We start from the raw sequence: 12,190 nt of genomic DNA, 5'->3' as shown, positions 1-12,190 counted from the left end.
CCCAGGAATGAGGCCAGCTCAGCTCTGGGGTAGGTTCAGGATTTATTTAACCTTGTTTCTCTGTGGAACACACGCACACACACACAAAAAACCCCAAACATGTACAAGGAAGACGAGAGAAGGAAAAAAAAAAAAGGAAAAAAAAAAACAACCAAAAAAACGAAACAAAAAAACCAAACCAAAGCTGTATTGAGGAATGGAGAGAAGCCATTCTCCCTCCTGGGTTCCCAGGTGGGGAGTGAGCAGGAATGCTCTGCAGGAGGGGGCCAAACGAGGCCCCCCAGGGATGGTCCCGGGTCCCCCCATCGCACACGGTTCCAGTTCACAGTCAAACAGGTCGGTCTGTCCATCGCCAGCCCTCAGTACCCCCAGGGAGCTGCACTCCCACCCCAGCCAGTGATCCACAGGGAGCTGCACTCCCACCCCAGCCAGCCCCCTGTGCCCCCACCCTGGCCCAGCACAGGGAGAGGGGACAGAGCAGTGTTAAAACACAACACAGAAGATCCAGCAGGACTGACCCCCAGGCCAGGACTGACCCCCAGGGCAGGGGCAGTGCCGGGCTCCCCCCAACACCAGCATCAGCTTTGCTGGTTTAAGACTTCCCAAAGGGGAGAAAAAAATTAAAAACCCAACCAAACCCCAAGCCAAGAACCCAACCAAGGGTGGGTCCCACAGATCCAACTCTCCGGAGAGCAGGTTATTGCTTTGGGCATCCCGGGCTGGGGGGGCACGGCTGGAGCAGAGCCCCCTCCAGAGTCCCCCACCAGCCCCCAGAGCAGCCCCTGGCCCTGGGGAGCTGCCAGCCCTGGCCCCAGCCCACTGCTGGTCCTGGGGCACTGGGCAGAAGCTCCACAGGGTGAGAGGCTGGGCCCAGACCAGGGGAGAGTGGGGACAGCCCTGGGGCCAGGGGTGGTGTGGGGGTTTCTAAAATACATGATCAGCCCCAGGCCATGGGGGTGTGGGCTCAGCCCGGGGGGGAGGTGAGGGCAGTGCTGCTCCACAGCCACTGCCCTTGGCCCTGCAGGAGGGGAGGGGAGGGGGGGCCAGGAGCCCACCCAGAGGAGACATTCGGGGCCCTGACCCGGGGAGCTGCTGGGGACGGTCCCGGCCCCGCACCCAGCACGATGCCAGCACTCAGGAGAGGACAAACCCATGGGCAAGGGACCCCGGGGACCCTGGTGATTGTACACGGTGGGACAAGAGCCCACAGCCCCAGGGAGCAGAGAGACCCCCAGGGAGCACAGAGACCCCTGCGCTGCCCACAGGACGGGGCGCAGCAGCACCCAGGCCTCAGACGCTGGTGAGATGATGGCTTGGGGGCAAAGCTGCTTCTTCCAGCTGCGCCAGGAGCCAAACCTGGGGTCCAGGGACATCACCTCTCCCTCCCCGAGCCAGCCCAAGTCCAAAGGAAAGGACAAGTAGCAGCAAGAGAGACATTAAGGACGGGGCCGGCGCCGGGCGGCTCCGCCTGTGACTGTAAACGAAGCTTCAGGGCTCTGAGGGCGCAGAGCTGGGCTGGGGAATGGGGGTAGACACCTCTGGGACCCCCACAGGGCCGAGGAGGAGATTGTAAAAGCAGGAGGAGGAGGAGGAGGAGGAGGAGGAGGAGGAGGAGGAAGGAGGCGATTATCTGAGGAGGGCAGAGCTGCCCAGGCCGGGGGGAGTGTGCGTGTGCGACAGGCGGGGCCGTGCAGGAGGTGCGGGGGCTGCGCTGACCCTGCCCCGGCCCCGGGCAGCCTTTGGCGGTACCGGCCCAGGGCAGAGCCTGCCCCGGGGCCTGGGGGCATCTGCAGGGGAGTCCCGGGTTCCTGAGCTCTGATTGAAAACCCGTGAGTCACCTGAGGGAAGGCCGAGAGCAGCCCCCGAGGGCACAGCCCGGGCTAGGCCACAGGGGTGCCCCAGCCCTGCCCTGTGCCCGTCCCGCTCCCCCCGCCGCACCCGGGCACGTCCCACCCCTAATACTGGTACAAAAAACCCAAACCCAACAGAAACACCTCCCCCACCCTGTGCCAGCCCGCACATTGCAGGGGCCCGGGGGGGACGGGACCCCCACGGAACCCGCTCGGAGCAAGAGGAGGAGAGAAAAGGCCACTCCAAGACTCGCCTTCGACCGCTCCACCCTCGGCTCCGAGAGCAGCAGGGGGAGCGGGGGCACCCCCGGCCCGGGCGGGCGCGGTGAGAGGCGGCGGGGGGAGGTGGGGGTGCGGCGGGAGGTGCAGTGGGGGGCCATGGCTTCCGTTTGCAGCAGGCGGGTCACGGGGGGCAGATGGGCGGCTGTGACCTCGGCACCCTCCCCTGCGACAGTCCCGAGCGGCTCCGCTCAGATCCGCGGCAGCAGCTTCTCGATGAACTCCTTCACCGCCATCATCTCCTGCGGGGAGCGCAGGGCCCGTCACCCCGGGGGCACCCCAAAGGGTGGGCCCTGCCCTGGGCATGGGGGCACGGGGGCTCTGCGGCCTCCCCTGTGCGAGGTGGGAACAAACACATCCCGTGTGTTTTCCCTGACCCACCGTGCTGGGGATGGTCCCAAAGATCCCAAAGGTGATTCCAACCCCTGAGGGTCACAGAATATGTTGAGCTGGAAGGGACCCACAAGGATCATCCAGTCCAACTCCTGGCCCCGCACTGACACCCCAACAATCCCACCCTGTCCCTGAGAGGATCATCCAAATGCTTCTTGAGCTCTGGCAGCCTTGGGGCCGTGCCCACTGCCCTGGGGAGCCTGTTCAGTACCCAACCACCCTCTGGGGGAAGAACCTTTTCCTGAGATCCAACCTAACCCTGCCCTGGGACAGCTCCAGCCGTTCCCTGGGCCCTGTCCCTGCTCACAGGGAGCAGAGACATTCCCGGGGGGCTCCCATCCCCTCCCACGGCACTGACCTGAGGACAGGAACTGTGCATCACGCCAGGGTAGGTTTTGAACTGGACCTTGGTGGGGGTGACGACAGATTTCAGCTTCTCGGCAGTGAGGGCCCCGAAGCGGACGGGGATCATGGGATCCATCTCCCCGTGGCACTGCAGGATGGCAATGTCCTTGTTCACGCCGTTGTTCGCCGCCTGCCGCGAGAAGGGAATGCTGAGGCGTGCCCAGGCGAAGGCATTCCAGCAGGGATGGGGGGGCACTGCTGCATCCCTGTGCCCAACACACCACCCAGCAGCTCAACAGGGCTGTGGGGGAAAGCTGCTGGGAAACTCCGCTCTGGAGAAGTCCAGATGGGAAAATCCCCCCCGCCCCTCCCTGTGGACACGGCAGCACGGGATACCTGTGGGAAGGCCTTGTGGAGAGGGAGCCAGCAGCTGAGTGCCACAATTCCAGCCAGCTGGTGCTGGCAGGTGAGAGCCGTGTACAGCGACAAGGCACCGCCCTGGAGCAGAGGAGGATGGAGTTAGTGCTGGGGGGGGATCCTGGGGCACTCACCCACCTCCTCACCACAGAACATCCCTCTGAGAGGTGTCTTTTGGGGTCCCAACCCTCATGTTCTCCAGCTCACCTGTGAGAAGCCCCCCAGGATGATGCGGTTGGCGGGGATCCCGTTCTTCATCTCATGCTCAATAATTGCTTTAACTGGGAGAAGACGGAGAAGCGGGTCAGTGGAAGGTGGGGAAGGGGTAAAAAGCATCACCTGACACTTCCAGATGCACACAGGACATTTGGCACATCAGGGAGAGGCAGAGACCCCAGGGAGAAGGTGGACTGGGATCACAGAAGGGCAGAGAGGAAGGAGAGGTGGAAGGAAAACATTGCTTCAGCCCCAGCGAGGGAGAGGCACTCAGGAGCCCACCACTTCCCCCTTCCCCAGGCTTCTTACTGTTTTCTGCAGCTTTCTTGATCCCAGCTTCATCCTCAGGTGCGTCCGGAGTCAATCCCATGAGGTCAAACCTGGGAGAAGCAGCAGGGTCAGCCCCAACCTCTCCCAGCACTCAGGGTATGGGGAGGCAGGAGCTGAGTGTGCTTTGCCCTCCCTGACTCCCACAGGGCAGTGGATTTTGGCTCTTCATCCCTCCCACTCCCCAAAAGGGTCCCACCCACCCCTGCCCCCCCAAAGCACTGACCAGGAGGGCATGACCATCTTCATGTTGAGGGTCACTGGGATCCGGGGCCTGTGGAGAAACAGTGGGGGTGGTTTAGCTCAAGGCAGAGTCAAGGAGCACAGGGGGGACTGTCCCTCCTGTCCACAGTTGCAGGACATGACTCCCAAGGGAAAGTGGCAGATCAGGGCCACCAGACCCGGCCCAGGGGCTGCAAGGTGACCCCGGGGATCATCTGCCATCCCTGAGCAGATCCTGGATGAGCTCGAGGCTCCAGGGCACTGCCAAGCAGCCCAGGTGGGGAGCAGAGCACCTGCATCCCTCTCCTGTTTGCTGCTCCCAAGGCCAAGATGGGACATTGGAAAGGGACAGCAGAGCTCTCCCAGCCCAGTGAGTGTCCCCTGCACAGGCTATTGGCACTGGGGACACATCAGGACTGTGTCCTTCCCTTCCTGCTGAGCCCCCTCCTGCCTGACCAGCAGACGGAGAAGGAGCTCCAGTGCCTTTGGCTTTCACTGCAGCCACCAGGGATAAGCAGAGGACAGGAGGGGGAGGAAAAGAGCCTCAGAGCAGCAGCTCCTGTGCTGGTAGCTCTGTGGGGAACCGCTCTGCCTGCAGCAGGAACCGGCCACGGCAGCTGAGCCAGCCTGGCTGTGCAGCCCCATGGGCAGGTCAGGGCTCAGGCCACCATCTGCCTCCCCCAACAAACAGCCCTGGTAGTCTCACAGCCCCCCAGGACCCCCCCCAGGGCACCCCCAGGCAGGGGCAGCACTTACGCGTGAGGGCAAATGTATTTCACGTAGGGGAGGCGGATGGAGGAGAGAGCGTCGGCCCAGCTGTGCCTGCAAGAGAGGGAGGGCACAGGGTGTTCAAGGCTTGTCTGAGCCACTTGCCCCAAGGCTTGTGCCCACCCTGCCCCTCCCCTGATGTTATTTTACCAGGTCCTGCCCTCCCCAACAGCCTGATCCCCCTGTGAAGCCCCAGCACTGAGCCCCTGCTGTCGCTGATCCCCCTCTGCATCAGGGCGAGGGCAGCACACAAAGCCCTGGAGCTGGAGGCAGGGAGGACAAGGGGGAGGGGATCTCCTGCAGAGGGAGAAGCGCCTTTGTCACCTCCACACCCCACACTGTCCTCCCTAGGTGGCCTTGCACGCCAGAGATGCCCTGGGCCAGGCACAGCCCAGCTCCCAAGGACTGGAAAAGCTGCAGTGCTTATCAGCAATCCTGAAAGGCAGCACCACCCGCGGGGGGTGGGGGCTGCCAGGCTGCCGGCATCATAAATATTCAAGTGCAGACAGCTGCCGGCCTCAATTCCCTGTGATTCCCTGCCATTCCCTGTCAGGGCAGTGCAGGAACAGTTATGGACCCCAGCCCAAAGCCCCACACTGATCTCGGGCTGCCCCTGCCCCGGGGAGAGCAGCAGCAAAGGGCAAAATGCAAACGTCAGCAAAGCCACACGTCTCCAGCAGAGCCTGCTCCAGGGATACTCACCCCGTGTCTCCAAGGCCATGTAGGAAAATGACCTGTCAAACAGCAAAAGGAGAGGATTAGCTGATGTGAGAGTTGGAGCCCTGGGAGAGGGGCAGGGCTGGGCTGGGCTGGGCCAGCAGTGAGGTGGCAAATGGACACTGAGTCACTGCCTAGAAGAGACTCAGCGACGCTCAGGACACGTCTGTGCTGTTTGGAGCACGAGGGATGGGTGGATCAGGGACATGGCAGAGGCTCAGTCTGAACTGCAGAATGGTTTGTGTTGGAAGGGACCTTAAATGTCATCCACTGCCACCCCCTGCCATGGGCAGGGACACCTTCCACTAGCCCAGGTTGCTCCAACCCAGCCTTGGACACTTCCAGGGATGGGGCAGCCACAGCTTCTCCGGGCAAGCTGTGCCAGGGCCTCCCCAACCTCATGGGGAGGAATTTCTTTTGTGTATCACCAAACACTCACAAACCCATCCCCATGGGCTTTTCATCTGAGGCTACAGAAAGCCATGGGGGGCAGAGGGAAAGCAGCCTGGGCACCCCAGGGAAGGACTGGGAGGGGGTTTTCTTTTAAAAGCTTAAATAGCCAAATCAGCTCCAGCTTCCAAGGCCGAGCTGCGAGGCTGTGTCTGTGCTTCCACACCGGAACATCCCAGCCCAAGGACAGTCACTTTTCCCAAGCAAGGCGAGCCCTTGCTGGCCCTGCCTCCCACTCTGATGAGCTGAGGGACCACAGGCCCGGCTCAAGGCTCCTCTGAACCTCATGGAAGCATCTCCCTGTTTTCCAGCCCCCTGCCAGGAGGGAGGCAGCAGGAGGGGGGCCCTCCCTTACCGCGGCGGTCTCCCGCTCTGCCCCTGAGACGGTCACGGCGTCGGCGAGGAGGGGGACAGACATGTTGTTACCACACATACACCGAGAGGGACTCGACACTGGCACCTGCAGGACACAGGGACAAGGGTGAGGCAGGAAAATAAACTCCTCTTCCCCTCTCTTGTCCCCCCCCCCCCCCCAGCAACTATTTGCTGTGGAGGCAGCAGCTGCTTGGGGGAAAATTAAAGGGTAGGTGAAGGCTTTGATGTTTCAAGCCCTCGGGACACCCCACTCCATCCCCGGCCTGGTGGTGCTGGAGAGTCAGGAAGCAGCAAACACTTCCTATGTCGCACACTGTGGGGTGCTGGAAGTGTTAAAATTAGCTCAAAAATTACACCTCAGAGCCAAAGTTATTCCTGTGACTGCACCGGCGTGGGCAGAGGGTGCAGCCCCAGCATCCCTTCATTCCTTCATCCCCTCATCCCTGCCAGTGGAGCCATGGAGGAGCCTGACCCACATCTGCTCCGACAGGAAAGCAGGAAATGCCAGCAGCAGCACAGGGTTTACTGCACTAAAAAAGGTCCAGCCCTGTTTTATGGAGCTTTTTTAGGGATAAGCTGGAGCACTGGCAGCTGGCCTGAGCCCCAGCCCCTCCTGGAGCTGTGCCCCCCCAGTGATGGATGACATCCTTGTCCTGCCCTGTGACTGCAGCCAAAGCCACCACCACTGTCCCCACTGCCACAGTGTCCTGCCAGCACCAAGGGCTGTCACCTCCCAGATCCCGGGTTCAGCAGGGGTGACAGCTCCCACAACAGTCCATGGTGTTTATTCCCAGCTCCTCACATGACCCCGCTGACCCACCAGGACTAATTAGATCAGAGCTCGTTTACAGCACTGCCATCATCCCCCAGGAGCAGGATCAGCCTCCCAGAGGAAGATCACAGAATATCCTGAGTTGGAATGGACCCACAAGGATCATCCAGCCCAACTCCTAGCCCTACACTGACACCCCAACAATCCCACCCTGTCCCTCAGAGCGTTGTCCAAACACTCCTTCAGCTCTGGGGCTGTGCCCACTGCCCTGGGGAGCCCGTTCAGTGCCCGACCACCCTCTGGGGGAAGAACCTTTTCCTGAGATCCACCCTGACCCTGCCCTGACACAGCTCCAGCCGTTCCCTCAGGTCCTGTCCCTGCTCACGCAGAGCAGAGATCGGAGCTGCCCCTCTGAGGAAGCTGCAGAGCCCACAGCCTGCTCCAGCCTCACATCCCACGGCAGCACCATCCCCAGCACGGTTCGGATCACCCAAACCTTCCCCAAAACCGCGGTGTCCCAGCAGACATCCTTACCCAAGGGAAACAGCCTCCTCCTCTCCCAGCCCGGGCCAAAGACCTGTCTGACTCGTCCGCCCGACTGCTCATCAGCCGCTTCCCGGCTCCAATAAAAACACCGGGAAACAACCCGGCTCCCCGGATCTGACACAGACACGCGGCCCACGTGCTCGTGTGTGTGTGTGTACTCCAGGGGCAAAACAACCAGCCAGGAGGAGCAGCAGCACCTGCCAAAAATCCTGGCGACAGGAGCCATAAATAAAAGCATCTCTGAAAAACCCTGGCAGACGGAGCCGCTCCCCCGGGCAGGCTCAGCCCCTCACGGCTCTGCCTTGCTGGGGGGGGGGCTCTGGGGGAAAGGAAGGGCTGGTCAGAGCTGCCCCAAACACCCCGTGGGGACACTGGGAATGCCCTGCGAGGGAACACGACACCGGGAGCGGCGGGAAGGACAAAGCCCCACAGCCCGCGTGGGTGTGGAAGCATCACCAGAACGATACGGGGGGTGCGGGGGGAGCCGGGTCCGACTGGGGCTGGTTAAAGTGTGGTACTCACACTGACACACACACACACCCCTCGCGACGCTCATTAGGACGGGGCGCAATTAGCGTTTATTAGCGTTAATAATTACGGCGGCCCAGCCGCTCGCACGGGCCCCAAAGAAACGAATCCCGCCTGGAAGCGGATGCAGTGGAGGCGGGAGCCGGCCTGACCTGCCCCGGCCGGGGCGGGAGCGCCGGTTTTCCGTGGAAAACAGGGATTTTCGGAGAGGCTTTTCCCGCTGTGACTCCTAAAGGCTCGCAGGGGGTGGGAAGCGGGTGGCCCCGCTACGGGAGCCAGAACCGCGGCCCCTCGGATCCCCCTCCCCCGTTAACCCCCGTGAGGGAGCCCCGCCACCCCCCCCCATCCCCGCGGCCCTCACGGCTCTCCCCCCCCCCGCGCCCGCCGCAGTGGTACATCCCCCCCACCCCGGTTTTCCCGCCCGTCTCCCCCCGCCCCCCCCGGTGGTACGTGCCGCCGCCCCCCCCCCTCACCTCTCCCGCGGCCCGGCGCGCGCGCTCCTCGCGGCTCTCCCCCCCCGCCTCGCGCCGGAACTTCCGCCGGCGCGGCGCGAAGTGACGTCACGCGGGAGCGACGGCGGCGGGGAGACGCCGCGGCGGCCATGATGGAACCGGGCACCGGGAGACACCCCCGCGACGGCCGCACTCAGGGACAGCGCACAGCTCTGCACCTCAGCCTGTTTATTGCCCGCCACAGCCCGGCCCGCGGGCAGCGCCTCACACACGCGGCCCGGCCGCGCCTGTCCCGACACGTGGGGCTGGATGTCGTGTCCCGGGAGCCGCCCCGGTGTCCCGGAAGCCGCCCCGTCCCAGCCCTCAGGAGATGAAGTGTGTCTGAGGCGTGATCTGCTCCAGCCTGTGGTCGGCGGGGTTCGCGGAGGCCTCGTAGTTGCAGATGGTGACCTCGTGGCGATGAGCCTGGGTGGAGATGGGGGCTGTTATGTCCAGGGGGAGCGGGATTCCAACCCGCCCTCGGGCCCCCCGCACCGCTCGCGGCTCTGTCCCACCACCAGAATTTGACTTAATCAATGATTTCGAGCCCTTCGCACCCCCCTGGCTCGGGCTCGTCCCTCTCTGCCCTCACTCACTTCTGTCCACTCCCCCTTCAGGCCGATGTAAAAGATCTTCGTTGTCTCCGCCCCGAAGTTCTTTGGGAAGTGCATGGAGAGGTGGTAAACGTTGGAGAAACGGGCAATTCTGGAAGGAAACACACCCTGAGGCCGGAGCTGCCACTCCAGCACAGCCCCACAGCCCCACTCCAGCTCCCCCTGATCCCACTCGGACTTGGGATCAAACATCTGAGGTGCAGGAGGAGCTGCTCCCTCACAGCCGTGGGTCAGCAACGAGCTGTCACAGGGCCCAGGGACAGGGGACAGGACACCAGGGTGATTCTGCACCCTCAGTGATGCCTTCAAATCTATATTATATGAATTTTAGTACAGCTTTAGCCTGCTACTACCTCTGTACAAAATTCTTAAAAATACCTCTTTAACATTCCTTGTTAAGAATTTAAGGTAAAATATAGATTTTAAGGCATCACAAGAAGCCCTGGGGCACTGGAACTGCCACCCCCAGGCTCCAGGGAGGAGGTTTCAGGCCAGAGCTCCAACCTGGCAAGGGCAGGACAGAGCTGGGGAGGCGAATTCTGCCCTGGGCTGACACTGCCCTAAATTTGGCAGCACGTGGGCAGGCTGGACTGAGCTCCTGTGGCAGGGAGGAGCAGCCCCCAACCCCCCAGGGTGTGTCTCTCACTTGGTGGGATACTCCAGCTCGCCCAGGGGGTCCCGGTTCAGGCTGAAGGTCTGCTCTGCTTCCCTGGCTGTGTCATCAAAGGACATGTGAGGAATGTTCCTGAACCTGGGGAGACAGGAAGGAAACCCAGGGAGTTGTTAACAGCAGGGCAAGATAATTGTTTTCCTCCCCATCCATTAGCACTGCCCACATTCTTCTCGAGGAGAAGCTGAATTGACTTTGTCTTCTCATGTCCCCACAAAGAAAACAACAAAAGGCTGAAGAAATAACATGGAAAAGCATGGGACAAAGCTGGGGAGATGCAGATCTCTCTTGGGTACATGAGGGAGTCCAGATATTGGAGGAAAACAAGGGAAGCTGGGTGCCACATAGCAGGTAATTCCAGCTAAAATTCAGCACCAGCACTTGGGCTGTGCATCTCCTTTGTCCCTCAGAGCACAACAACAGGACCAGGTGCAAGGTGAGCCCAGCAGGGCTTCACATCCTCTCTGTGGGACACACAGGACAATGTTGGCTCGATTAAGGTGTGTTTTTCCCCTCAGAAGCAGGAACTGCAGAGCACTCAACACTCTTGTTAAAATAAGAAAGCAGCAGTGTAAAGAAGGATCTGTCTCCCTTCAGGAGCTCGAAGAGGCCACGTGGCTCAGCACAGCAGGAGCCTTACAAACCTCACCTGACTGCAGAATACTGTCACTTCTCTTCACAGTCCCTCCTTCCCACTGCTCAGAGCTCCCCTCTGGACCCTCTGTCCCACCCCACTGAGCCCATGGCAGGTTGGTTCCTCACAGTGCACAGCCAGTGTCTGAACCAAATATTCTAACTCAAACCAGCCCCTCATTTCTCTGAAGAAAAGGCAGCACCCATCCCACACAAGCTGCAGTTTATTTTCCCTCTTGGGTCCTTGGGATGACCAGGCAGCACAGCACCAGAGCACAGCCCTCAGTGGTGCCTGGGCACAGCGTGAGGGTGCTCAGCTCAGCTCAGCTCAGCTCAGCTCCAGAAAGGTGAAAAGCTGGTTTTACTCACAGCCTCATCTCTGCCGGGTGCGTTCCATCGTCCTCGCCCATCACAAGGACTCCTTTTAACTTCACGCTGCCTGTGAACCTGCCCAGACACACAGAGCGCCGTCTGCACCTCCAGTCTCTCCAAAATCAGCCCCTGTTGGAGGGGCACACGCTGTGCCTCGTCCCCAGGGGAGGAACAAGGGCTGGTGGAACTTACGGGATGTTAAACAGCAGCTCCTCGTCGTCATCGCTTTCCACGAACTGGGAAGAGAAGGAAGAGCAGGTCAGGACTGGGGCTGGTGGGGGGAGCAGGGGGACAGGCAGGGGGGTCACCCCAGAGGGGCTCAGGGGCACAGCAGACCCTACAGCACCTCCCTCACAGAGTCACAGAGTATTTGGGGTTGGATGGGACTTCTGGAGATCACCCAATCCAACCCCCCTGCCCAGGCAGGGTCACCTGGAGCAGGTGACAGAGGGATGTGTCCAGGTGGGTCTGGGATGTCTCCAGAGACTCCACACCCTCCCTGGGCAGCTGTTCCAGGCTCTGCCACCTCCATGGAAAGGTGTTCTGCCTCAGGTTGAGGTGGAACTTGTGTTTTAGTTTATGGCCATTGCTCCTTGCCCTGTCGCTGAACAGAGTCTGGGACCATCCTCTGACACCCCCTGGAGATATTTGTATGGATTGATGAGATATCTGTGTGGATTTATGGGTCCCCTCTCCACCTTCCCTCCCCCAGACTGACCAGGCCCAGCTCCCGCGGTGTCTCCTCATCCCAGAGATGCTCCAGACCCCAAATCATCCCTGCGGCCTCCACCGGACCCTCCCCAGCACCTCCTCCTCTTTCCCGCACCGAACAGCCCAGAACTGCCCGCATCGCTCCAGATGCGCCCGCCCAGCCCCGAGCCGAGGGGCAGCACCCAGGACCCCCCTCCCTGCCCTGCCGCGCACCCCACACGCCCCAGGGACCCCCTCGCGCCGCCGGCCCTCACCTTCGCGCGGTCGCCGCGCTCCTCCCAGGCGCGGAACACGAGAGCCCCGGACCCCTCCCGGCGCTCGTTGAGGCACTGCAGGCGCTGGCGGTCGATGCGCAGGTAGAGCGCCCAGGCCGCCCCCCGCTCCGCCGCCTCCTCCCCGCAGCAGCAGCGGCACCGCCCGGGCCCGTGTCCGTGCGCCATGGCTGCGCACCGCGCATGCGCTGCGTCGGGGCACGCCCACTGCCCCGCCGAGGC

General features: G+C 61.9%; 2 protein-coding genes across 2 annotated transcripts; both read right to left on the bottom strand.

The window, feature by feature from the left end:
• Nucleotides 1–23: 23 nt before the first annotated feature.
• Nucleotides 24–8,826, bottom strand: LYPLA2 (lysophospholipase 2). The gene is made up of 10 exons (XM_051807323.1): nucleotides 8,679–8,826; nucleotides 6,340–6,444; nucleotides 5,520–5,551; nucleotides 4,806–4,871; nucleotides 4,054–4,101; nucleotides 3,810–3,880; nucleotides 3,492–3,565; nucleotides 3,264–3,365; nucleotides 2,881–3,057; nucleotides 24–2,371 (listed from the first exon to the last, which is right to left on the bottom strand). Exons 2-10 carry the CDS (start codon nucleotides 6,415–6,417, stop codon nucleotides 2,321–2,323), a joined length of 699 nt encoding a protein of 232 aa, XP_051663283.1. The 5' UTR covers nucleotides 6,418–6,444; nucleotides 8,679–8,826; the 3' UTR covers nucleotides 24–2,320.
• A 54-nt stretch (nucleotides 8,827–8,880) lies between these two features.
• On the bottom strand, nucleotides 8,881–12,167 carry PITHD1 (PITH domain containing 1). Its single transcript, XM_051807322.1, has 6 exons — nucleotides 11,951–12,167; nucleotides 11,178–11,221; nucleotides 10,983–11,060; nucleotides 9,957–10,061; nucleotides 9,293–9,401; nucleotides 8,881–9,122 (listed from the first exon to the last, which is right to left on the bottom strand). Exons 1-6 carry the CDS (start codon nucleotides 12,134–12,136, stop codon nucleotides 9,021–9,023), a joined length of 624 nt encoding a protein of 207 aa, XP_051663282.1. The 5' UTR covers nucleotides 12,137–12,167; the 3' UTR covers nucleotides 8,881–9,020.
• Between the last annotated feature and the right edge of the window lie 23 nt (nucleotides 12,168–12,190).

This window comes from Manacus candei, unplaced genomic scaffold (assembly GCF_025592945.1).
Source record: "Manacus candei isolate 608988 ecotype Guabito, Panama unplaced genomic scaffold, ASM2559294v1 h1tg000070l, whole genome shotgun sequence".
Classification (NCBI taxonomy): Eukaryota; Metazoa; Chordata; class Aves; order Passeriformes; family Pipridae; genus Manacus; species Manacus candei.
The sequence above is the reverse complement of the archived record's forward strand: the minus strand, read 5'-3'. Positions and strand labels throughout refer to the sequence as shown.